The sequence below is a fragment of the Nomia melanderi genome, chromosome 1, assembly GCF_051020985.1.
Source record: "Nomia melanderi isolate GNS246 chromosome 1, iyNomMela1, whole genome shotgun sequence".
NCBI classification, from domain to species: Eukaryota; Metazoa; Arthropoda; class Insecta; order Hymenoptera; family Halictidae; genus Nomia; species Nomia melanderi.
Window position 1 is genome coordinate 14,806,017 of NC_134999.1, and position 27,767 is coordinate 14,833,783.

The 27,767-nt window shown below is 39.6% G+C and overlaps 1 protein-coding gene across 7 annotated transcripts in view; it reads left to right on the plus strand.

Annotated features, from left to right (window-relative positions):
• The window catches only part of LOC116434601 (ribosomal protein S6 kinase alpha-5), a 52,465-nt gene extending 32,504 nt beyond the window's left edge, over nucleotides 1–19,961 (plus strand). For 5 of the 7 annotated variants that reach the window (XM_031993160.2, XM_031993162.2, XM_031993159.2 and 2 more), the window contains 5 exons: nucleotides 8,019–8,093; nucleotides 8,959–9,177; nucleotides 13,280–13,395; nucleotides 15,910–16,110; nucleotides 17,383–19,961. In XM_031993160.2, the coding sequence (XP_031849020.1) occupies nucleotides 8,019–8,093; nucleotides 8,959–9,177; nucleotides 13,280–13,395; nucleotides 15,910–16,110; nucleotides 17,383–19,353 (2,582 nt within the window). In that variant the 3' untranslated portion in view covers nucleotides 19,354–19,961. The remainder of the gene's footprint in view (nucleotides 1–8,018; nucleotides 8,094–8,958; nucleotides 9,178–13,279; nucleotides 13,396–15,909; nucleotides 16,111–17,382) is intronic. The other 2 variants (XM_031993167.2, XM_031993163.2) reach the window with 1 other exon arrangement.
• Nucleotides 19,962–27,767: the final 7,806 nt, after the last annotated feature.

Sequence of the window (27,767 nt, forward strand, 5' to 3'; positions counted from 1 at the left end):
GCTCCATTGATTCCTGGTTACGTTCGCAGTTAGCTTCTTGTACAGTTACGTTGGTTTCCAACCGAAATAACTATCGGTCTTATGGATTTATGGTCACGTTGATTTCCAATTGAGGGAGTGCACAGTCACGTTGGCTTCCTGCCGCACAAATTATAGTCACGTTGGTTTCCCGTTACCGTAGGTTTTCGGTAAGGCTTCGGCGATAGTGCTTTATTGTCGGGGGATCTTCGTTCGCATAATCCCCGGTTACGTTGACCTGTAATTCCCGTGATACACCGAATTCGCGATAACTTTTCCCCACAAATCTTTTCTCCTTGTTATCGCCGATTTATCGAGCAAATTTTGCGCGGTCACGCGAGCGTTGGCCGAGTATAATTAATATCTCGTCAATCCTCATCCGTGTCAGGGGATGATATTCTCAACTGAAAAATATGAAGAACCTGTTTTAGTAATAATATACACTAACAGCTCTATTTTGTACGCTTGCTCCGCATATATTAAAATTCCAGTTACGAAACGATAAGAAAAACGAGAGAACACCTTTCAAGGAATCACAGGAAGCAAGTTCTGGAACTACCTGTTGAACCGAGTGTTCCTAATTCTATACAAATTCTAATGTACTCATCGTAATTTCGATTGGTTCGTATTTCAGTTCGCGTTATTGGTAAATCAATTATTCGGTGATTTCTCAGATAAAACCATTTATGTCTCATCGATAATTATGAAAGAAGAAATCCAAAATGGTTCGCTTTCAATCACATTGGCAGCGTTGAAGAGCTTGATTTCCCTTAAAACCTATTATACATCGTTGCTTCCGTCTACAGCTTAATATCCCCCGCAATCAGAGGGCTGCAAGGATCGCTTTCAGCGATCAGAAATCGATCGAAGTTTTCGCCTCGGTCTCTAAAAGGGTTTCCTCGTGAAACGAACACGCGGGGGTCCTTCTCGCTTGTCCCCGGCCCTGACTGCCAGCCGAGAATCCATGTCAAGGTAGTAAAAGCGACCACGAACGAACTCAAGTATCACCGACGCAACTGTGTAACCCACACACACACGGTTACCTGTTCCCTCTATGTGTATCTAGATTACTAGCGCGAGACAGAGTGGATTCGAATGTCTTACGACCCACTTGTCGTTCGAGTTTTCACGGTTTTCGGGGAAACGGCGTTCCTGTTGCCGTTCAAAATTATCTCTCGTCTATTTTTAAACGTTCCACACCGACGCCGCGTCTCCCTTTCCACGGCCCCCGACGGGCCACGGCGAAAACAAAGGCGAGAGACACGATCCGGCGCTGCGTTTGCCGTCACCGACGTCGATTTCACGGCGGAATCGTCGATACCGGACAGACTAATTGTAATTTCAGAATATCTGATACCCAGACAAGGTCGGCGGAAGGTGATCGCGGAAACGATACTCTTCCCAGCTGCTCTGCCATTCGAGTCTTCTGATTGACTCCGTTTCAGCCGTGCAAATGCTGGATCACGAAGTTACCGAAATCATCGATTCAGATCCGTAACGAAGGACAACTTGAAGCAATCCACCCAAGTCTAGATTTCTTGAAAATTACATGCACCGTGGATCTTTAATCGAATTGTTTAGAACATGATTAGAGAAATAAGATAACCGACAGATTCTTCAGTTTCAAGTTTCCCGTAAATGCATGGAAGTTATAGCTTGGGTGTCCGAATCTTTGCATTTTTGTAACAATACAACTCGACCAATGCAGTTTAAAGAATCGAAGGTTAAACGAGAACTAGTACGATATTTAGACGCTTGTAATAGAAATTTAGAATCTTAGAACGACGAATCATTCGTTAAATTCTTTCTAAAACTTCGATTCGGGTTCTGTAACCCGAGCGTTCTATTCGTCGAAGTCACCGGATCCAAGATGGCGCCGGTGTTTCTCGCGTCGGAACAGTGGCGTGACGAGAAGAAGGACTCTCTGGCGATTAACGATCCGTCATACCGCGAGCAGATCGCGAAATATCAGCGCGGAATGCCTGATTCGAGGCGACCGCGCGTCCAAAGTTGGATGCACCTGCGACGCCGCTAATATCAGCAGGTGTGCGGCCGCGAATGGGCGACTCGCTTGCATAAATATGCATTGCGGCAGCTGTGTGTTTAAAATCGCGGTAGCGAAAAGAGAATTACGACAAATAAATACACCGTGCCTCGGTGTGTATCGGTCGGTGTCGGGGCACGGCGCTGGCCGAAGGACGATTTAAAAGGACGCTCGGTTTTAATGCGCCGCCATGGTGGTCGGTCTGATATAGACGACGTTGTTTGAAGCTAATCTAACGACGATTCACGCGTAAATTAAGCGACGAAGCTATTTTATTTAAATATTTCACATAGCAATACAAAGTTCAATTTAAAGTACTAAATATTCAGTATAGTTTTGTTATATTAAATCAAGCGGTGACTGAGAGTCACCAGAGTGCAAAGGGTTAATAAATCCACGTTTGTAGTTTTCATGAAGAAATGTTGAAAAGGTTTAAATGCTGGATAGTTCTAGTGTACATTGAAATTATACCGAGAATAATTGGGCGAAATTCAGTTCGCGAATTATCGGGTTGAATTATAGTGCGAAGACCTTATTAATAAAAATACTAACAAATAACTGATTAATATCGAATGTTTATATTCCTCCGTTTTGTAATCACAGCGAAACGAGGATTTGGGTGACTAAATCTATATGCTTTATTTTATATACTCAGTGGAAGGTATTCACGAGCGACAGGTCGTGAAGTTATAAGAATTATTTGTTTAATAGAATATTATTTTATGTAGGGTAGCAAAATAAACAGCACCGATTTATGGAACGGCCCGATACATACCTATTTCTATCGTAAATCTGATAACTGGTTATAAAACGATAGCAACGGATGAAAGGAAACGCAGAATTTTAAATCAACTTTTGAAACCGGTCATTCGGTCGCGGTACTTTTAGTGTTAAGGTTATTGTGATCGAGCTTCTGATACAAAAGAGAAGTATTAATCGAGAATGTTCTTCTCAATCGCAAAGTACCAACCAGGTATTGGAATACAATGAACACGTAGGAAAAATAAATAAATGGCACAATTTCATCTTATCGGAATGTCCCCTATTTTCCTTATAGAAGATAAGACGAGGGTAAAGCTTTGCTAAAGAACTGAAGGCACCCTTAATCCTTGTCAATCTCTTGTCCCACCGAAAGTTTAGGCAACGATGTGGTTGATGAACCCAGTGGGGCCATAAACAGAAGTCCCTGTAGTAGGCCCAGGTCGGCCATAGACCTCGGGTCCAAGATCGTCATCGTTTCGACTAATGTTCAGGTGTGGTCTGAAAGGGAGCTCATTTAGCAGGCAGATGCTTTGCACAGTTAGATAAGCAGGTATTAGTTCCCTGTTGCCACGGTCCCCTTTGTCGGCCCCTAAACCTCTCTTTATGGCCCCCATGGTTTTACCCCAATTTACACATAGTTAGCTGCACATATATCTACCTGCCTACATACTTATTATAGCAAACAGTTCGAAGTTAGTCTTGCTGCGAGTGCTGTCGCGTTATCCAGCGAACTATTTACGAATTTATTCTTAACACTAGATTTACGGAACCCGTCAATTTGACGGATATTGCATTTTTTAATTATTTATTTAGTATCAGTTTAAGTCGATTTTGATTCGTGCAATTATGCGAATGCGCATTGCAATAGTCTGGTTTTGAAATTATAATTTTCGCGAGTTTTCTAGAAACAATAGAATAAAGTTTAGAATAAACGTCCGTGAATCTAGTGTTAAACGTTCGCAGAATTATTCATAAATAATTGAGTAAGCTTAAAAACTGTCTTCAAGTAAGTGAATGATTTAACAAATTCTTTTCAAATATCCGAGTAATTTAAAAAATTGCCAACTTGTCATAGCAATCATTTGAAAGTTAATCTTGCTTCGAGCACTGACGCAACCTTTACAGCGGACGATTTAAAAAAAGGATCGATCCGGCGCCTACACGGTTAGCTCTTTGTCCATTTATTATAGGAAAAAGTTCAAAGTTAATCCTGCTCCGAATGCTGACGCAACTTTTACGGTGAATTATTTAAGAAAACGCTTGCCCCGGTGTACGCACAGTTAACTTTTCTGTATAGCGGAAAATTTATCTTGCGAAGGCTGATGCAACCTTCGCGCAAAGCGATTCAAGAGAAAGAAAAAGAATGTTTCCCCGAACCATCAGACAGCACACATTTCGACTCGGAATGTCCACTTAAAAGGCCACTAAAATTCATTAACGCTCGCGCGACGACCGTTGAACGGGAGTTTTCGTCACTGCCAGCAGAAACAGTGAAAGTCGACCTTTCTCAGTCTGAAACTTATCTTTCCCGAAACCGCTCGATCATCGTTCTCCCCGGGGAACGGCGTTTTTGCGTGGCGGAACAAAAACGGCGAGCACAATCAGAGCAGAAATTCGGGTCTATTTGACCCACTCGCTTTCTCATTTTTTCTCAACGCGGTGTATCGTACGTTCAGTCTTTTTCAGGTGAATCGAGGAGAGAAAAAGATTCGAAGCCACTCGCGAAAGAAACCTGTGTACAGGGTGTCCCGAAAATATACCGCACGCGAATATCGATCAGTCGGGGCAGCGAGTGCAACGACTGCCTTTTGCTGTGGCGCGAAATGACGAAATGTGACGCAATTTGACACAAGCCGAAGTCTTATGGTGTCGAGTCCTTTGACCCTTCGTGCGACGGAAAAGGACACCGGTCCTCTACTCTCCTGTAGGAACTTCGACGGCGATTTGCAAGCGAACTCTTTATTTCAGACTGTTCACACGATGCAATTACGAAAACTTCAAACACTCAGTTTATTTGAGTAGCTAAGTAGTTGATGAATTTTTACAGTTCGTGATATCGTGATTATATGGTATATAGAATTTCATTGTTTCTGAAGTGTCCTCGAATAAATGATTAACACGCTGGTTTATGTTATTTACATATAAACAATTTTCTTGGTGATGTAACGAAGGGACCGAATTCTGTTGGATTTATGAGATACTAGAAAGATAGAGCAATCTTTGTAAAGAATATTCACCTTTCAGTTTCAGCTTTATTAAGAAAATTGCTTCGTAGGAGTTTCGATGAGTTTTTACTTGGCAGTTAAAGTGTTAAGGTGGTATATTCAACTGCACTTGATTTGAGAAACATCGATGCAAGTTCTAAAGTGAAAGACTAAGAACTTTTTGGACCACAGAGGGTTAACCCCTTCTTCAAGGTCAGGTTAAACTCACGAGAACTTTCTTACGTCCTTTTCCATCGAATATATATGAACATGTTGCGATAGTCGAGGCGTATATGTTTGAAACACCCTGTACAGTGGGAATCGGAATTTTTTCAATTACATATCGATTTCGATGAAACCTATAGACATAGTTCTCGAGAAAATACTTGATACGTATTGTTTCTTATCGACCAACATTTGATCAGTTGAAAGCACCTTTGAAAGTATATTGTTTATATCAACTAAACAGCGTAGAAAGGAAATCTAAGTTCTAAAGTGAATAATTAAACAAAATTTCACCTCGAACGAACTTGGAACTTAGTTGAAAAAATAATTCCTTCTTCCCATAGTTTGAAGGAAATCTAAGTTCTTTTGAATGAACTTGGAATTTAATTGAAAAAATAATTCCTTCTTCCCCTAGTTTCAGATTTATAATCTAATTTAAAGTCTAAGTTGTTCTAAGGTGAATAATTGAACAAAATTTCACCTCGAACGTAGATTTCCTTTAAACTATGGAAAGAAGCAATTATCTTTTTCAATTAAATTCCTTCTTCCCCTAGTTTCAGATTTATCATCTAATTTAAAGTCTAAGTTGTTCTAAGGCGAATAATTGAACAAAATTTCATCTCGAATGAACTTAGATTTCCGTTAAACTATGGGAAGAAGGAATTATTTTTTCAATTAAATTCCTTCTTCCCCTAGTTTCAGATTTATTCTACAAAATACATTTCCAACCCTCAATTTTAAGGGATGTTTTCACGCGATCGAAGTGGATGTTGGCCGATAAGGAAAAATACGTGTCAAGTATTTCCTGGAGAACTGTGTCTATAGGTTCCACCGAAATCGGCGTGCGCTGGTTGAAAATGGGTCCCCTCGTGAATGCATAACTCGATCGAACCCGCGGAACTCTGCCTTGACCACTCGCGATTCAATGATTGCGGGGCGCGTTATTGTTTATTTAACGTTACGCCGCGGTGACGATCACAGCCGAGACAAAAGAGCCGCGAGCCGAACGGTTAATCGAACGGGATAATCCCGTCGTATATTCGAAAGTATACGGTCGGAAAGTTCGGCCGATCGAAAGTCCGCGGCTGGTGGCATTCGAATAGAAAGTTCAGTTAACAGTATTTCGATAACCGTGTGTCCCGATGAAAGTCCTAGCTGGCTGGTGTCTTTCTTTCTTTTTTTCGCCTGCCATTTCTTTCTCTTTCGCTAGGCGAACGCCAGAAATAGATTTTCTGGGTCGATTAACCCCTTGCCTTGTAACGTCGAGTCGGAGTTTCTACATTGCGTTTAACGAATATTAATATTACTCGTTTCTTTCCGATCGGAAGGGATTTACAGTGCATTCTTGTTAATATTTCATGGCTGCAGTTAGATGTGCGTCCACTCTGAATATGGGAACTCTTGTTTTAGATACTTGTTAAGGACAAAGTGGTTTCGACTGGATAAAAGAAGGTTAAACGATTCTTTATCCTGTATCTGTTGACAGTAGAATTGACTTTCGTTTATCTACCTATAGGAATTATAATTGAGTTGCGATTAACTTATATTTTAATTGATAGATTACTGAATCAAAATAGATTGCTAGGTAAAAGGCAGCATTATACGGCAAAGGGTTAAACGATCGATCATCCTCTATCTGTTAACAGTAGAATTGACTTTTGTTTATCCTCCTACAGAGATTACAATTGTGTCGCAATTGACTTATATTTTAACTGATAAAAAGGTACAAGGTAATATTATAAAGTAAAGGGGTTAACTAGAAACGGGAGTGTCGATGATTACATTAATATATTTTTAAACATCGATCAAACCGAAATTTGTAACTTGCGAAAAAGAATGAATTCGATTTTGTCATTTTAGTTTGGATTTGTGTTATACATATCTAAAATGTTACATTAATGCACTAGCAATTAAACGGTAGACTAAAAATCCCGCATTATCGGTCGGGGCGCAATGAGTTAACCCTTTGCACTCGAGAGTTGACTCTCAGTCACCATTTGACTTGATATAACAAAATTACAAAGTGTTGTATATAATATTAACACTAGGTTTTTCGGAACGCGTCAAATTGACGCATATTGGATTTTAGAAATATTATTTTGTAAATGTTTACGCCGATTTTGATTGATGCGATCACACTGACATGTACCCCAATTACCTACTATCAAATCTCCAGTTTCCACAATCTAAATAAACGAGCATCGATTCTTTTAGAAATAATAGAATGAAGTGTACAATAAATGCCCGTAAACCTAGTGTTAGGTTTTGTATAATGCATCAATATGTGAAAAATTTATAAAATAGCTTTGTTTCTCAATTTAGGTATGTTTTCTCATTAGTTCGTTTCAAATATGTCTATGTCTCATCGGAAAGTGTCGAATGTTTCTAGTGAAAAGCTTCCGAGTGCAAAAGGTTAAGTTGCAATTGGCTTAGCTTTTAATTGATAGATTACCGAATCAACCTATTTAGCACGCCGCTACCAAAGACTCTAAACGAACTTCGCCTTCCCGCGATTAAACAAGAGAACCGCAGCGCGATACAATTCGCCACGCGATTCGCTCGCTTAGAGTACTTTTTATTTCGGTAGTTTTCCTTCTAAAAAGAGACGCACGCCGGTCGAAGCCCGATGAAATTGATTAAACTGCTTTTTCTTCGACCGGCGCGCGCGTGTGTGTGTGTGCGTGTGTGTGTTTGTTGCACGTTTCCGTGAAACGTTGCGGAAGAAAAAGAACGAATCGCTGACAAAGTGATCTGGTCGGTTGCAGTGAACCTGGCGGACAGCGGAGGCCAGAGGGTAGACATGAAGCACTTCGACTTGCTGAAGGTCCTTGGAGCTGGAGGTACGTGTGCGAAGTCCACTTTGCTAGTCGCCGAGTTCGTAATGGGACGATGTTGAATTATTCGAGTCATTGCTTTCGAAACTTTCAGTTACAACAGCGTATACTGCCGATGGTCATTATCATTTAAAAGTGCTCGCTTGAGAGACGCTCGTTAGCATCTTCGACTGCTGATTAATAGAAAACTGCAATATTTGATAGTATCGAAGAGTGTTCACTAACATTTCACGGTTTTCAACAATACTCATTACAGTAATCATTCGGCAATAATCGTTAATACTACTTAGCAATGTAATACTGCTACTAAACACTAGAACTAGTGTCAATCAAATAGGATCATCAGTCAGTAGAAGATTCATATCTTCGAAGCATTGAATATTCGAAGTAATTTTGAAAATAAATAGTTCTCGAATACACGAATGTCTGAAGAAACTGAAAATTGTCATAGTTTGTATAGGAATTACGTATTAATCGTATGAAACGCTAGTTCTAGTGTCAATATTACTAATATAATACTAACTTCTTATCAGCTGTTGCTCAGTATTGACTACAACAACGGTATCGAATAATTTAATCTCGATCTAATCACTCTTCACGGTATCAAATAATGAAGTACTACTCAAAAATCGTTCGAAACATTTTCGAATATCCATATATCCAGAATATTCAGATATCCAGACAATGAGAATGCATTTCTATATAGAACAGTCTTCGAAGAAACGAGTATAACTCAAGACTCCCGCGAATACCGACAGTTTTCCTTTTTCCACCGTTTCTTTTTTTTTTCGTGTAACATTGCTCGAGCGAGACCGTATCCGATACAAGGTGTATCCACCGGGTACAAGAACCAAGAATTGCTTTTGTACAGCTTACGGGAAGGTGTTCCTGGTGCGAAAGAAGACTGGCAGCGATGCTGGTCGTCTTTATGCCATGAAAGTCCTGAAGAAAGCATCCATCGTGCAGAAGAAGAAGACGACGGAGCACACGAAGACGGAGAGACAAGTTCTGGAGGCCATTCGAGACAGTCCTTTTTTAGTTACGCTGCATTACGCCTTTCAGACGGACACGACGCTCCATTTGATATTAGGTAAAACACTCTCGGCGACTCGCTTCGACTTTTAACCGTTCGGGGAATCGATTGATCCTTGCCACTTCGAAATGGACACGGAACAAAAAGGGACGGGGATCGATTTAATCGTACAATCTTGCGCGGAACGCGCCGGTTTCTGTAAAACGTTGCCTTAACGCTAACCGTACCGGCACTTTTCCTACCGTAACTAGTCGACTGGCTACAAAACAGAGACAAACAAATTGGATGATAAATTTTTAGAAACTAATTAATCGGACAATGTAGGAATTGATAGAAAATTAAATGAATAAACGAAAACGCAGAGTTTTAACCGTTTGCGACGAATGTCGGCATTTTGGCGACATGAAACTTGTCTTTCGAAGACTTAGAAGGAGAGAGTCTTCGGGTCATCAATTTCGTTGAAAATTTGCATATTGGTAGATTTGGTTCTCCTGTTTATGAATATATACCATTATAAGGCAGATATTCAATAGTTTTTTAGATATTCGTTATTAATAATTTAACACGTCAATAAGTACAGTATTAATCAGAATAATCATCAAGTTGAATAATGGCGTGAGGGTAAAATTCTGAAATTGTACTCTGTAGACCAGGGTTCGATTCCCCGTGGGAAAGAAATAGTTTTCGATTTTTTTTATTTAAATTAATTCAATTTTGTGCATGGAAGGCCTTGCACTCTCCTTGTAAGTCGCGAACAAACGATTCAGTTAGTCAGACAGCAAGAGATCGGCACGTGGTTTCCTCTTCTTCTATTGATTAAACAATTGATTTATAATTTAGCTCGATCTGTTGAAGGTTTTGTATATTTCAAGGAATTTTCGTCCACAAAGAGTTAACCCTTTGCACTCGAGAGGTGATTCTCAGTCACCACTCGATTTGAGGCAGTGAAACTATAAAACTTAATGCATTGTGTGTGAAATATTAGGGTAAAATAGCGTTGTTGTCCTCCATTCTAACTTTTTAACCCTTTGCACTCGAGGGGTGACTCAGTCACAACTTGATTTGATGCAATAGAACTATCAAATTTGATATTTAATATTGAACTTTGTATAATGCCTCGATACCTAAAACATTGGGATAAAATAGCTTTGTTTCACAATTTACTTGTGATTCCTCGTTGAGTTAATTTCAAAAAATATCTTCTTTGTCTAGTTAGAAAATGTTAAGTATTCCTAACGAAATACTTCCGAGTGCAAAGGGTTAAAGCATTAAAATGGTACGGTTATGTTCGCGACGCTCGATATTTCATATTTTATACAGAGAAGAGTAAATTATATTCGCGTGTGTGTTTTCATCTAAAATTATAACGCATAGACGTGCAGGAGAAAGTCGCGGAGATGTTTTCTCTTGATTATTATGTGTACTTTGTAAAGACGATACGTTTTATTTAACCCCTTGCCGTACAATGACGAGTGAGACTCGCGATGAAGATTTCTAGATTAATTTAACAATCAGTGTTCATTACCCACGGATCAAAGCAAACTGTTTCGCTAATATCGACGTATTATCTTCAAACGAAATTTCCGGTTAGAATGGAAAATTTTGCTGCTTCTAAACTGCCGATAGTAAAATATTACATAAAATTGATAGTGAAAGTAAATAGTACACCAAGGGTTAATCAAATGTAATTAGAGAAGGAGAAGAAATTCTAGGCATATTCTATGCTTATTCTATGCTACGTTTCCTTTTAAATATGATAACTGATTGCAGAAGAATAATATTTACTCCGAATTCGAGTAACATTTACGTTTGTCGAATCACGTCGGAAATCTTCACCGCGAGCGTGTTGTTGCAAGGCGAGGAGTTAACAAGCTTCGATCGCGGAGACCCGGTGGCCAGTCGCGATTGTAACGGGCAAACGATTCCTCGTTTCGAAATAATTATTCGGAGCAACGATAACGATAACTGGAACATTTCTGTTTCGCCGGTGGAACGGAATCGGAGCGGCGACAGAATAAAATGATAAAGGCGGAGCAATACTTTCTGGGACGATCTATTCAATGGTAATCTCGCCTCCGTGCGAAATGTATAATTCGGCGCGGGTAATTTTTAACCGAGGCTACGACCTTCTCCTCTCGCGTGTCAACAATAATTTCCCTTTAACCAGTTCACTGTGGAATTTAGTTGGAAAAACCTCTGGTTCTGCGCGCGGTAAAATCGAAAAACGGAACGTGTAGTCGTCGAACGCAGGACGAATGCGTGTAGAGTATATTTTAACCCTTTGCACTCGAGAGGTGACTCTCAATCATCATTTGATTTGACGCAGTAAATTAGAAAGTTTAATATTTAACACTAGAACTACCGTACCAGTCAAAATGACTGGTTTCGATTTGTTTGTGTAGCAATTATTGATATCTTCGAAGCATTGAATCTTCTAAATGATTTTGAAAATAAATAGTTTCATTTGAGTACTATAATGAATATCCGAAGAAACTGAAAATAATCTATTGTTCCAATTTTTATGGGTATTGCATATTAATCGTATTAAATGCTCGGTAGTTCTAGTGTTAACATTGACTATGTACAATGCATCGCTGCGCGAAATATTGGGATAAAAAAGAATTTGAATTCATTTAAAAAAACCATCGTCTTTGTCTGGTTAGAAAATGTTAAGTACTGCTAACGAAATACTTCCCAGTGCAAACGGTTAACGAAAGATCAAAGCGAAACAAAGAATTACACGTTTATGCGAAAAAATAAAGAATTCATTGCCGAAAGAATCAGTATCGTGTCGAGCTTTGCGACGACGTGTATACTCGTCGAACACAGTTAACTGGTTAAACAAAGCTTGCGTAAAGTCGCCGAACACTCGTCGTATCTACTTTTCAAAGTTCAAACGATAGCTCGGCAAGTTTCCGCGGCGCGATCGAGATCGTCGCGTTCGAAGTCGAGCGTTTGATCGCCGCGCAGAATCAACAGGGAAAGAACACGGCGAAAAAAGGAGAGTGGAAAACGTTCGTTGCACCGTACGAAGTTCTAGGAGAGCGTACTTTTTTTTCTTTCCTGTTTTCCTCGCGTATCTGATCGGCTATTTTAAGGTTTCGCGGGGAATCGCGCAAACAATCGCCTCCATTCAGTCGGCGATCGCGTGTTCCGAGCGTGCATCGCGCGTAGTTACAGGAGAATTACGTCCGACTCCTCATTACGAGGCGAATAGTCGCAAACTGAAACATATCGGGACGCGTGTTTACGTTTTCCGTATTTTTAGGTTGCAATTTGACGCGTCGACCGCCGTCGCCGGTGATCGGCTCCCTCGAATCGCTTAAAGATATCGTTAGAATTGCAAAATGTTTATTCGATGTTTGCTCCGACTCGCTCGTCAATGGAATTGAATAGTTAATTATAGAGTCCGCGATACCGTCGAATTTCAAGAACATTAGAAACAACTAGATAATAATCCGAGGCAAGAATTGCGACATTTAATGATAGCAATTATGTAATAGTTCGAAACGAGAAGTGTAATAATTAACGAGAACAATTACGTAACCGTGCGAATAATTATTGACCGCTGAATGTCATCGCAGTACTTACTCCGCATTATCGAACGGTTTGCGTTTACGGTTTAAACCGATCGCAGGTGCATACTAGCTTAAGTTTCTGTCGCGCTCGGCGCATTAGAGATTTTAAGGGGAGATTTAACCCTTTGCGCTCGAGGGGAGATCCCCAGTCAGCATTTGATGCGATACAAGTAACATTATTAAGTTTGATATTTAATATTAAACTCGGTGTGACGCATCGCTGTGCGAAATATTGAAATAATAGCTTTCTGCCTTCACCCTTTGCGGACGAAAATTCGAAGTGGACGAAAACTTTCGAAGATTTTACTAAATTAGATATCGAATTCTTATATCGTAGAAAATAACGAATCGTGTACCGATTTCTTGCTGTTTGAATAGTTTCCTTTGTTTGCAACTTATTCGAAACATGAACGACTCCGACAAAATGGCTACATTCGTCCGCGAAGGGTTAACGATCGTTAACTTAGTTTCGAAGGACATCGTTTATATATCTCATCAGGAAATGTTGAATGTCTCTAGCGAAAAACTGTCGAGTGCAGGGGTTTGACAAGATTTAAACGAGAACTCTTTTTCATTTGCAGATTATGTCAGCGGCGGTGAATTGTTTACACATGTGTTTCTGCGGGATCACTTCACCGAGGACGAAGTGCGGATTTATATTGGAGAAGTTATTTTGGCGCTAGAGCATCTGCACAAAGTAAATCCCGCGACGTTCTCTTTTCTCTTTATTCTACCTACGTAATCTCTCTCTTTTTTCCTGCGATATTCTATCTTCAACGAAGGCACAGGCACCAGTAATAGACCTGTTATCAGCGGTTGACCATTTTTCAGGGGAACGTACAAAATAAGGTCGTTAAAAGTAATAATCTCTCGATAAACGCGCGACAGATATGCTGTTACCTGAATTCAATTGTTTATCGTAGAAATTAACAATTTATTTCATCGAAGTTAGTTGCTTGACTCCAACTTCCAACATGGAATTAACTTTTCATTCGTATTTGTCCTTTTACTTGTAATTTGTCGTAATCGTTGCAAGTAAATGATACTAGATTAATTAACTTGCTTCTGGTTTTGCTATAGGTGGTCAGCTGCTAATTAACATATGGTCATCAAGTTTTCATGTTTTAAAGATTAGCTTCTAATGCAAGTATGGAATTTTCAAGAATTTGGATGATACAACTATTTAAAAAAATGCTCGTTTTATTGTACATTATTATTATATTTATTGTTCATTATTATTCACGCAGAACGTTCGTTTTAACTGATCAACTATTGGTGCTTTTACCTTAATTGTGATCTTCAAAATCTCCAATCAATGTTTTCGACTTTACTCATTGTTATCTGAACGGTACGAAGTCAGTTTCCCCTTTTCATCAGCAGACTCCATGGACACCTATGAATTCTTTTAACACTAGAACTACTGTAACAATCAAACTGACTGGTCTCCTTGTTTCCTAATTATTGATACCTTAGAAGCATTGAATATCTGAAATGATTTCGAAAATTGTTTCACTCGAATACTATAATTAATATATGAACTGAGAATGATCTATCGTTGCAATTTTTATATAGATTACACGTCAATCACATTAAATGCTTGGTAGTTCTAGTGCTAATCACAATCATGCAAAATCTTTCATTTTATTTTATGGAAACTATTCGTATAGCGCTCTCGGATTTCGTAGAAATCGAAAACAGCGACGATCACTATCGCGATGATAAAATCATAGGAGAAATGAACCGTTTATTTTGTGACTTAAGTCGACTTAACAAATATTAAAGAACTCTTAAAGAATAAAACAATTGCGTAGAATTGTAACTATTACAAGGATTAACCCCTTGACCTATTTACTTTATTAAATTAAAAAAAGCAAAATTTTCCATTCTACTTTAAGCAGAAGTTTCATTTGAAGATAATACATTGATAATAGCAAAATGGTTTTTCTCTTTGATCCGTGGGTAACGAACATTGATTTTTGTTAATCTGGAAATCTTCATTAAGAATCTCTCTCGTCATTGTACAAGGTTAACTCGATTTTTTTGAAAAGTGAACTTAAGCGACTTTCAGAATAAACGGCTGAAATAATAAGTTTCTATTAAACTCGTTCTGTCCGCTTTGCCTCGACCGCGTACAACTCGCAGTTGTGACATTCCATTTATCTAAAGATATTCGTACCCTCCCCTGTTCGCGTTCAATTCCGCGAGAAAAACATCCACGTTCCATGCATAATACAATATTTGTTCACTGTTTTTAAAACGCGTCGCTGCTTTCGAATGGAACTTAATCCGAAGTCATCGTGATTTAGTTCAGCCTGATAATATGGGAATACGAAAATTCAAAAGAAACTGAAACATGCAAATTTACATTGAGGACTTCGGAACTCATACCGCATTTATAAACAATTCTCAGTTTATTTTAACCTCTTGCGCTGGAAATGAATTCTGAGATTTGGCAGTTTTTACCTATTTTATACGAATGTGCGCAACTTTGTTTATCAATCATCTTGTAGAGTGACACATTTTCAAAACAATCTAGTACGTGTTTCGACAAGATATCGTTATGTACAAGGCTTTAACAATTTTGAAGCAAAAACATCTCGTGATACGTCTTTCCAGCGCAAGAGGTTGACTATGTGTATTTATCTTAATCACTAATTAAACAGAAATGGCCATTTTCGTTGCTACAAGTTAACGCTAGATTTATAGACATTTATTGTACAGTTTATTCTGTTCTGAGAAAGACTGATATCCGTTTAGATCTAGAAAACGAAATGTTTAAAAATATATTAACACGTTGACGCTCATTTTGAAATCGGTGAGTGTTTCCAAAAACACGCTTCTTTTTTTGTCAATTGGTTCTTGGGGAGTTCGATCAAGATTTCATACCTACGGATTAAAAATATTGTATTTTCTAATCAATTTTGTCCGTAAACCTAGTGTTAACCCTTTGCGGACGAATGTCGACATTTCGGCGAGATGAAATTTTCATATTCGGAAGACTAAGTCGCGAACAAATGATTTAATTAGTGAAACAGCAAGAGATCAGCACGTAGTTTCCTGTTTTCCTGTTAATTAAACGATCGAAATGTAATTTCACTTCATCCGCCGAAGGTTTTGTACATTTCGAAGAATCTTCGTCCGCAAAGGGTTAAAGAATACGCATCTCCGCTGAAAAATTGTATGTCACCGTGCAACCTTTCTTCTGTTCCAGCTGGGGATCATTTACAGGGACATCAAGCTGGAAAATATTTTATTGGACAGGGAGGGGCATATCGTGTTAACGGATTTCGGTCTGAGCAAAGAGTTCCTGCCGCACGAAAGGGACAGCAACGCTCGTGCCTACTCCTTTTGCGGAACTATCGAGTACATGGCACCGGAAGTGGTACGAGGGGGCTCGGCGGGCCACGATGTTGTGAGTCAGGATGAATTTACGTCACGATCCGTTCCCTTTGCCGTTCTTGGAACATCGATATCGCGCCCCCGTGCCTCGTCACTGTCAAACGGCGATGTTCAGCCGTCCGCCGTTGTTTATTCACGTAGAATCCGGCTCGTCCGAGATTTCGGGAAACCGAAAGTACGCTATGACACGGTCGCAACCTCTTTATCTCGATCGTTATGGGTAGAACCTTTGCGCCACGATCGGGGTACACGCGGCAAACAGAAATACCGATTGATAAGCCCTTCCCGCGATACTTTACGGCGCATGGAGTCGAGTGTGTTTTCGAGATTGAACGGTTAACCCTGCTGAGATTATCGTTGTGTGCACTGATAATGGTTTTAGGGTTGCGAAGCTATTTCGAAGTTCCGTTTAGTCGTTTCTTCTAGTATTTCCTTGGAATATTGTGAAAGTAACGTGGAAATGGTTTAGGAAACTTGGTTTAGAACTGCGGTTTCCAACCTGGGAGGCGTCAAAATTTTTAGTAAATTAATGTGCATAATATCTACAAATAAATAAATTTCATATCGTAACGTAATAGTATAAATTCAGTGAAGTAGTGTTTATTTTGTAATAAAGTTATAATTATTTAACCTCTTGTGTACGATGTGCCAATGATGTCATCTTATTATTCTCTGTTCTTTCTCTGTCGTCTATAGTTGTGCAGATTATAGTCAAATTTAACATAATTGCACAGTGGAAAATTTTGTCAGTCTCAGATCGCAGTGACAAAAACGCTTTATTTTTCAAGAAATGTTCCCCCGGCCTTACAATGTCCGGCCGAGGGTAGGTACAATATAGCGCCTTTGTGGCGAAGGCTGATGAATAAATTAATACTAGGCTATGGGAAGTATAGTATTAATAATAGAGAAGAAAATAAACAAACAATGAAGAAATGAAAAAGAAAATAAATCGTAATAATACATAAATAAATAAATAAATAAATAAATAAATAAATGAATATTCCATTTATTATTTCGCCGTAGCTGAAAGGTTAAAACGTGTATACTATTATATCTATTAAAAGATAGGGAGGAAAGAATTTTTTAGAGGCGTGGTAGCGTAAAGGTTGGAAACTGCTGTTTAGGAAGAAGCGCATAGAATAAACTGCAATCGGAGTCCGAATTTTGATACTTCGAACAATTTCGAAAGTAACGTTTCACTCTGACCTTTAACGTTTTCTAACGATTATCGAAGTTCCAAGTGCCGGGGTCGGTCGACATCGTCTCATTGAAATACAATTTTCAGGCGGTCGACTGGTGGGGCGTGGGCGTGCTCACATACGAATTGCTGACCAGCGCGTCGCCTTTTACGGTCGAGGGCAACAAGAACACGCAACAGGACATCTCGCGAAGAATCCTGAAGATCGACCCGCCGATACCTAGCTACCTGAGCCCGACGGTCGTCGATTTCATCCTGCGCCTTCTAGTGAAGGATCCTCGACAGAGGCTGGGCGGAGGTCCGGACGACGCTAAGGAGCTGAAGGAGCATCCTTTCTTCAGGAAAGCGCCGCCGCCGTTCAGTTGGGAAGCCCTGGAGAAGCGACAGATCCCCCCTCCATTTGTTCCCCGCATCACCCACGAACTGGACACCAGTAACTTCTCCGACGAGTTCACGAAGATGATTCCAGCGGACAGCCCCGCGGAAGCACCGCCGAATCATGACAACATCTTCAGGGGATACTCGTACGTAGCGCCCTCGATACTGTTCGGCGAGAACGTGGTCAGCAAGGACATCTTCAAGGAAGCTACCAAAGCTAGCACCGAGTCCCAGAGACCATCAGCTTCGGACGTTTTAGCTGCCAGATTCGAAGAGTCCACCTTCTTCCAGACATACGAGCTGGACCCTCGCGAGAAAGCCCTAGGCGATGGTAGCTTCTCCGTGTGCCGGAAGTGCAGGCATAGGAAAACGATGCAGGAGTACGCGGTGAAGATCGTCAGCCGCAGGATAGACTGCGGCAGGGAAGCCAGCTTGCTGAGGACCTGCCAGGGTCACTCGAACGTGGTCAAGCTGATCGAGGTGCACCAAGACAGGGCGCACACGTATCTGGTAATGGAGCTGTTGTCTGGCGGAGAATTGCTACCTAGGCCTAAGCCCTACACGGAGCAACAGGCGAAGAGGATAATGCGACAGCTAGCATCAGCCGTGCGGTTTATGCACTCTAGGGATGTCGTCCACAGAGATCTCAAGCCGGAGAACATAGTGTTCGCTCACGAAGGCGAGGACTCTCCGGTGAAGATCGTCGACTTTGGTTTCGCTAGGGTAAAAAGAGACTGCGAGCCTCTTCATACACCTTGTTTCACTCTTCCTTACGCAGCGCCTGAAGTGGTAGCTAGACAGGGTTACGATCAGAGCTGCGACCTCTGGAGTCTAGGCGCGATCTTGTATTCCATGCTGTCCGGGAAGCCGCTGTTCGGTACAAGCTCGCCGGATTTGGTCAGTAGGATCAGAGCCGGCGAGATAGATTTCGAAGCCGAGGTGTGGAATCAGGTGTCCAGTTTAGCGAAGCAAGTAGCGAAAGGCTTGCTGACCGTCGACCCTAATAAAAGACTGACCGCGACCGGTTTGGTGAATCACCCGTGGCTGGCCGAATCCAGTACTTCCGTGGACGTGATCACGTTAGACATCAATACCAGCAACGCCTGCTTCCTGGAGAAGCCGGAGGGCTGCTTCCGGCTGCGCGAGGTGGATGGGGCCCGACTAGCGCAGAGGAGGAAGCTGCACAAACGATCCACTTCCAGCTCGGTCTCCTCTTCGGCGTCTACTACTTCCTCCAGCCCCTCGGTACAGCTGTTGCGACCCCCTAGCGCGGCGACCAATCCAGCGACTTCTGCCTCGCCAGCTCAGCCCAGCGCGTTCGACTTTGGCGAGGACAAAGTGAACGAATACCTCAGCTCGTTGTCGTCCTCGTCGGATTCCAATTCGCCGAGGATCATGCAGCAAGAAGCGCCGAAGAAACGACGGAAAAGAGAAGCGAACGAGGAGGAAGGCAAGACGAAGAGGCACAAAAGACACTCGGATTGCGAGGTGATCTACAAGAGTAGCCGGATCGGCCCAGTGACCAGAGCCAGAAAGAGGAAACTGGAGGAGCAAAACGTTGGTAACGGCAGTGATGAAATTGCGGTGTCCGAGGGATCTCACACGGACCCCAGGGACGTACACCGGAAACAAAAGGCTGGGAAACGGCCCAAACGACTCGCGACTATCATCGTGGAGTAGATGATGATCCTTTCTTGTTCCGAAGTTCGGCAGTCTCGCACCTCTTCGTGTCTCCTATGCATTTGCCACGTGATATGATCATGATCATGATTATGAAGATGATGATGATGATGAAGATGATGATAATGATGATGATGATGAAGAAGAAGAAGAAGAAGAAGAAGAAGAAGAAGAAGAAGAAGAAGATGATGATGATGATGATGATGATGATGATGATGATGATGATGATGATGATGCTGTTGTAACGTTGCTGCCTTCGAAGCTCACGCGCGAGCGAACCATTGCGTCATTCCTATTTCCGGAACTTGGCCCAGGGAGTCTCTTTTCGAATTTCGTACGCGTTCGTCAGCCGTTCACGCGGACGAAACACGTTTCCGGTTCTCGATGTCGGCGTTCCCCATACTAATAGGAACTCGCCGCCGTTCGCGTTATGGGCATTGCACTTTTACGCGACGCGCGGAATGATTATGGGAAGCTACGAAATCGAAATCGATCTTTAAAGTATGGTGTTCAGTAGAAGAGGTTTAATGAGAAGTTGAAATGTTGAGTTGAACGTTATTGTGTTGTATGGATTTTAGGAAATAGATTGAATGATTTACAATCGAAAAGACGCTTACAGTTTCGTTTTCTTTTTTCTATGTATGGGGGGATTAAGGGTTTGTATAGTTTACGAGGAATTTTAACCCTTTTAGTGCCGACTGAACACCGAATGAAAAATAAAATAGGAACGATATTTACAAAATTTAAAAGGAGCATATTATGAAATAAAGGGAGAATGAGTGCGAATTGTATTTAAATATTTGTTGAAAATCACACGAATAACGTAAATATAAAACATTGTGAAAAACAGAAAAATCAATTCTGTTTGTAAAACAGTATTTGCACATAAGAAAAATAACAATAATTTTGTTACAATAATTTATAACAAAACAAGTGATTCATGTAGCTAGCATAACGTTACTAAAATGAAACTTTAGTATTATTATAAACATTTATATTTAGTTATCTGGCTATTGAGAATGTGTAATATTTACTTGTTATTACTCGCACAAGTAATTTACTTATCATTGATGCTTACTGACGCGTACACCGTGTAATCCTTTATTACACAGATTAGAAATGTCACGGCACTAAAAGGGTTAAGCTATAACGATGATTTCCTGTGAAGTTTAAAAGGTGAAGAGCGACTATTTGTTGATAATGTGTTTCATTGTTGCTGTCTTATAAAGTATACGATAAGTTTATTTACTTTGAACGTTATTTACAAACAAAATGCAATTACTGAACCATCTTCGTCATCGTAGCGAGAAGAAAAAAAGACTAATCTGAGAAAATTTCCCTCATCTCCTGAGCTGTTTAACGACATCGACGAACTCGCGCTCAGTTTGCAAAGGGCTCCCTGTACGACACGGTTCCTTATCGCAATCTTTAAATTATTGTAGGTACATTTTAATTTTATGCCATGCTTAGGATAACGTATTATCGAGCGGAGCTGCGACGAATAGTATTTCAAGTAGAAAGTGCAAAAACCAACAGCGATCTTCGACTCTTGAATTAAAACGTCACGAGCAAACACACCCGCAGAATTTTACAACTGTCAAATACTTTTGGTCGTTCCAACTAGTTTCATTTATCTGTTCATTTCCTACAAAAATTCGACAGATTATACTACAAATAAGGAACTTTAACACTAGAACTACCAGATACATCAAAATGACCCATTCTTAAACTCTTCTTCTGTAATCATTGAAAAAACAATAGATCCTTCAAGAAATTTCAGAAATTTTTTTAGCAATACGCAAACTAAGTTTGGAGTGATGGACTCTTGGGGTTTCTATACAATTGTGAGAAGTCATTTGACTGGTTGGTAGTTGAAGTGTTAAACGAAACATTCGTCCAAGGAAATTCTGTGTTAAAGAAGACACCATTACCTCTTATTTTCTATCGCGAGTACTATGTCCAGCCAGCTCCTCGTCGTCGATACTACTAGGCATACATGTATATAAAATTATACTATATTCTCCTAAACGAGCGTCAGCGTTATTGTTGTGGGGGAACGTCGACGTTCCTGGCCCGATCCTAAACGCACTAGAGCCTCCTTCTCGTTGATTCTTTCTTTCACGTTGTCTGTGATGAACCGTAAACCGTTGATGCGCTTCATCCTTTCCCCCGGAGCGTGGTCCCCAACGCCCGAATCGCCTTCTACTCACCCCCTTCCGTGATAATGTACAGGGTGGTCCATTATCAATGACTACGACCCGACAAATCGGAGCAGATGATTTCGGAGAGGCGTCAGAAGGTTGGAAACCTTCTTCTCCATCTTGAACGTCCATTTTCCTCTATTTACATAGTAGGCCAAGAAACCTTTGTACCTTAACCTTCTGCACTCGGAAGTTTCTCGCTAGGAATGCTCGAATAAATAATTTAACTATTCAAACAATAAGAGATAGATACATACGTGGCTCTTTTTCTCCTGGCATTTAAAATTTGACGCATAATTCAATAATTGATGGACAGTTTTCAAAGGTCTGAGAAGTTCGCAAATGGTTAACCCTTTGCACTCGGAAGTTTCTCACTGGAAATGTTTAAAATTTTTTGATGAGGCGAAGACGATATTCCTTAAAATTAATTTGAAGGGAAATTACAAGTACATTGAGGAACAAAGATATTTTATTCCAGTATTTCACGCATCAAGGCATTATAAAAAGTTGAACATTAAACATCAGATTTTATAGTTTTACCGCGCCAAATCGAACGGTGACTAAAAGTCGCCTTCCGAGTGCAAAGGGGCAAATTTCTTCGTGATAATTTCACTTAACCCCTTCTCCTATAATGTCGAGTCAGACTCGTGATGAATATTCCCAAGCGAATTCGAGGAAACTAAACGTCATTTATTTATTTTTCATATAAATGAAATGTTATTTGGCTATTATCTATCTTTAACCTTTATAATACACGTAGGCGCAGAATAAACAACGAATTCTTTTCTTCTGTTACTAAATTATTAGTGATAATGTAGATTTATCAGCAGAGTTGTGAAAGAAATCATAAACGACCCATTCGTGAGTTATTCTTTTACAATTATTGAAAAGACAGCAGATGCTTTGCGAAATTACCGAAGAAATTGACCTAGTAACAAATTGAATCACAACTCAATCGAAATCTCAATAGCTAGTCCTAGTGTCTCCATAAAAACATTTGGAAACTTCAGTTTGCTCGGTAATTAGTGTAAGAAAACAGTGCAAAATTTTTCAAGTTTCGTTCGTTAATTTCTTATTTACAAATCACGCATGAACAACGAAAATCTCGTGTACAAGGAGCATTCAATTATTTCCGACACACTGTATATAGTTTTCTGCTTCTGTTGGCCGTCCCTGTTCTTCCACCTTCTCTTCCTCGACGGCACATTCTCTCGGAAATCGTCTGCTCCACTTCGCCGCGACACGGAATCGCCGGGAAGAAACAAAACGAAATCGTGAACGTGAAATATTTCTTTAGGCTTCGTTCTCGAGGGAACCGACCGTGAATATTCCTTAAGAGCGCCTGCCAGTGAGCAGAACCCGGCTGCGTCTGTTCGTGGCATACCGTTTCTACTTACTAACGTTCAAAATGGCGGTTCTCAGGAAACTAACAGATTTTGTCCCACGAACAAATCTGTTCATCGAAAATGCTTTTTTTCCTGAAAGTGTCTTCGAAGAATCGTGTGTTTCGGTTTTCTCTAAAGTATTGCTAAACATTTATTTAACCCCTTGCCTTACGATAACGTGTCAGACACGTGGTGCAGATTTCAAACGATTGAACTAATGTGGACGTTCGCTCGATCCTCTTCAATTTAACCTTTTGCGGACGAAGATTCTTCGAAACATAGAAAACCTTCAACGTATGAAGCTAAATTATACATCAGTTGCTTAATTAATAGAACGAAAGAAAACTACGCGCTGATCTCTTACTGTTCGACTAATTAGATCATTTTTCCACGACTTAGTCTTCCAAATCTGAACATTTCATCTCACCGAAGTTTGATATTTAATATTAAACTCGGTGTGACGCATCGCTGTGCGAAATATTGAAATAATAGCTTTCCGCCTTCACCGTTTGCGGACGAAAATTCGAAGTATACGAAAACTTTTGAAGATTCTACTAAATTAGATATCGAATTCTTATATCGTAGAAAATAACGAATCGTGTACCGATATCTTGCTGTTTGAATAGTTAAATCCTTTGTTTGCAACTTATTCGAAACATGAACGTTCGACTCCGACAAAATGGCTACATCCGTCCGCAAAGGGTTAAATGAAATATTATTCTCCTGTTATCAATTATTACACTTTGGAGCAAAGATTGATATAGAATATGCCTATACTTTTGTTTTCAACAGATTTTTAGTCTATCGTTTAATTGCTAGTCCTACGTTAATACGTTCGCTGCCAGCGTCACATATTCGTGACGGCTGTAATCCTATATTTTACAGAATGGAAATTAAATTAATCCTATGGATATTGTTATTAGGAATTATAAGCTACGGCGTTATGTTTAGGAATTCAATGAGTTCAGTTTCGTTTTTCTAATATTTTGTTTAGATTTATTATCGAAGAAAATATTATAATTGAGGAGACGAACGGTGATATAATAATAATAATAATAATAATAATAATATAATTGAGGTAGCGAACGTGTTAATGTAACATTTTAGATATGTATAAAACCCAAAGAAAAATCACAAAATTGAATTCCCCATTCTCTTTCGTAAGCTACAAATTTCGGTTTGATTGATGTTTAACCCCTTGCACTCGAAGTTTTTTTTCATTCATATATCCAGCAACTCGAAGCAATTTCAGTGGAAAGATCATATTCGCATATAAGTAAATGATATGCGCATTAAAAGAAAAGTCATTGTTATACGTTACTGTTTTTTTAATTGATTATGAATACAAATCTTATAATATATAAGAAAAACAAAAAATTATAAAATTAATATCCTATACACAATAGTTTTACGATTTGTCTTTGTCCTTATGTAATGAACTGAAAATTATTTGCATTGTCTCCATAGCGGAGCCCTCGAGTGCAAAGGGTTAAAAATGTATCGATACAATCACCGACGCTCGCGTTTCTAGCAGCTGAAATTCACCCGTCGTGCAATACGTTAATAAACCATTAACGACAAAAAATAGTTGTATCGATCGTAGCGCAGAAGCAAATCGTAAGGCAAGGAACTAACAAATACGCGTACCAGCACGAGTGAAACGTGTCGGAGAAACTACTACCAATAAAATGGGGCAGAATCAGTGAACACTAGATTTACGGAACGAGTGAATTCGTCTCATATTTCATTTTATAAGCATTGCTAAATGTTTCAATCGATTTTTATTAACACGTTGAATGCCAAATCGATTGATTGTACTATAATTCATTCAATGAAACGACAATTATATGAAAACATTTCTATGTAATAATAATAATAATAATAATAGTGAAAATCAGCTAGATGAACGTGGAACAGTAATGTATTCGATCAAATGATTTAATATCATACTTTTCTCATTTTCTGTATTTTACTCAATGAAATCGTGGCGTTCAATCAAATCGAATTACTACAGTTCATTCAATTAAACGTTCATTGTTTGAAAACACTTGTATATTCTAAATAATGCTGCATAATAGTGAAATCCAGCTAGATGAACGTGGAACAGTAATGCAATTCGATCAGATGATTTAATATCATATTTTTCACATTCTGTGTAGTTTCCTCTTGAAATCGTGCGGCGTTCAACGTGGTAACGCAGTTGCAAATACGTATCCTAATCGTCCGCTCTCGAACCTCTAATTTCAAAGTTCTAAATGAAACATATAACAATATTTTTAACAACGGAACAAGCTACGGTAAATGTCAGTGAATCTAGTGTCGATACCTCGATTAAATTCCCGTTTCAAGAAGTCGCGTGATTTGTCGGGTCACGGTGACGATAACGAGAACTTCCCACCTAAACAAAACAAAAAAAGAAAGAAAAAAATGAAAAAAAAATAACAAAACGAAAAAACGAAGAAGAGGAACGAGTCGGAAAAGAGGAAGCCGCGGAGAACAGAGCCGAACGCGTGCGCGTAATGCGCGTCGTCCCAAGCTAGGACTACTCCCCGAAAATTATAGCAAAATGTGCCTCCGGAAGCTCGCTGTGGCGAGTGGAAGAAAAGACAATTACGAGGACGGTGTTATTCCACCTCGAACGACACCGTGAACGGCGAGGAAAACTTATTTATTTAACGGAAGCGATCGTGTGTACCCTAGAAGGAAAAGAGATAAGGAGATTAAACGAGCGGGTGTATGTGTGTGTATGTGTATGTGTATGTGTATGTGTATGTGTATGTGTATGTGTGAATGTTACGTATACATGCGAGCATGTATCTGGAGAGAGAAAGAAAAAAAGTGGGAAGAAAAAGCGAGCGGTACCCGTCGATTTTACAGAGTACTCGAAACGATTCTGTTCACGAGCATATATCGACAATGCTATTCTTATACATTGATTTTTAGTCCTGAATCTTTATAAAAATATTATATATAAAAATCTATTATATATATACACACACATACACACGCATATATATATGTATGTATATGTATGTATATTATTATATAAGTAATATATATATAAATATATATATATATTATTTAAATATATATTATATATATATATATATATATATATATATATATATATATACGTATGTACTTGTACACGAACACAACACACGAGAGAGAAACATAATTGTGTACGTTGCGAAGAAAAACAAACAAAATAGTACGTTAGAGGTTAGGGTCGAAGAGGTCGTCGAGTATTATAAGTGTTTCCCGCAGATTCACTTTTTCGTGCGAGAGAAGAGAAAAAGAAATACTGTTACCGGACCGAAACGAATGGAATCAGTGGGTTCAAGGTCACCGGGAATGTTCTCTCTCTATTCCGTTGCTGGTCGAATCGCGAACGGATGATGGCGAACCGATACTACTACTACTAGCTACTACTAGCTACTTCAACTATTTACGTGAATCTGCCTCGAAGCGAATTCAAGCCAACTATACTCGACAAACGTCCAGCCGTATCTAATGATCACATTGAACTCTATACAAAGTGTATTCGATCGTAACCTTCGTAGTGTAACGGTAGTGGAAGCCCATGATGCCTTGTGAAGGGAGTGACCTTGAACGGCAGATTGTATTCGCATCCGACTATACCTTCCGATCGAACGAACCATACGGAGAATGATTCGATGATTGTTGTTGAACAGTGGAGAAAGAGAGAAAAGGGTTGAAAACAGTTGACCCTTTGCACTCTAGAGGTGACCGTCAGTCGTCGTTTGAACGGATGCAGGAAAATGATGAAATGATAAGTTCAATATAGAATGCTGAATAAAATATTGACACGTTGAGTGCCATGGGGGTCACCGGTGACCCCCAATCAAATCGAATTACTATAGTTCACTTGATTAAACCATGATTATTTGAAAACATTTCTATATTACAAATAATGCTACATAATGGCGCCGACGTTCAGCTAAATGAACATTCAATAAAATGATTTAATATTAGATTTTTCCCATTTTCTGTATTTTGCTCTATAAAATCGCGGCGTTCAATCAAATCGAATTACTACAGTTCATTCAGTTAAACGATGATTATTTGAAAACATTTCTATATTATAAATAATGCTAATGTGGTGACATTCAGCTAGATGAACAGGCAGTAATAACAATGCAATTCAATCAAATGATTTAATATCATATTCTTCCATTTCAAGTATTTTGTACCATGAAATCGTGCGGCATTCAACGTGTTAATGTTACAGGAAATTTCACTAATCCGGCAATTGTACATAACCCCCTGGGAATTAAGCATAATCACCAATAACATTGGAGAATGATTATTCGTAATCACCGGGGGATTATGGGTAACCGCTTTATAATATTGCTCGGAACATTAACGCACGAAACGGAAATAAAACGAGTCTGTTTCATAATCGATGAAAGATGTTTCTTTATGGGAGTTGCAAATGATATTAACATTTCGTCGGAAAATAATGAATGTTTGTAATGAGAAATATCGTCGAGTGCAAAGGGTCAAGCTATTGCGAAGGGAAGTTCGAGAGTGTTGAGAGGAATTAGAAGTCGTGGCGAGATTTATTTTCGTAGGAGCTTTTTAACGCTGTTTCTACCGAAGGTGTCAATCCTTTTGAAATGTTAATTTAAAATTATTCTCTCGTTTTCCCCCAATTGAACTTCCGACGTTTCCTATAGTTAATTTATAACCATTGGGAAACTGGAGAAGAGTCAGAATATACTACACTTGGAACAAAATTGTAAGTTAAAAATTCAAAAGGTGTTGACACCTTCGGCAGAGATAGCGTTAACACGTTCGCGGACAG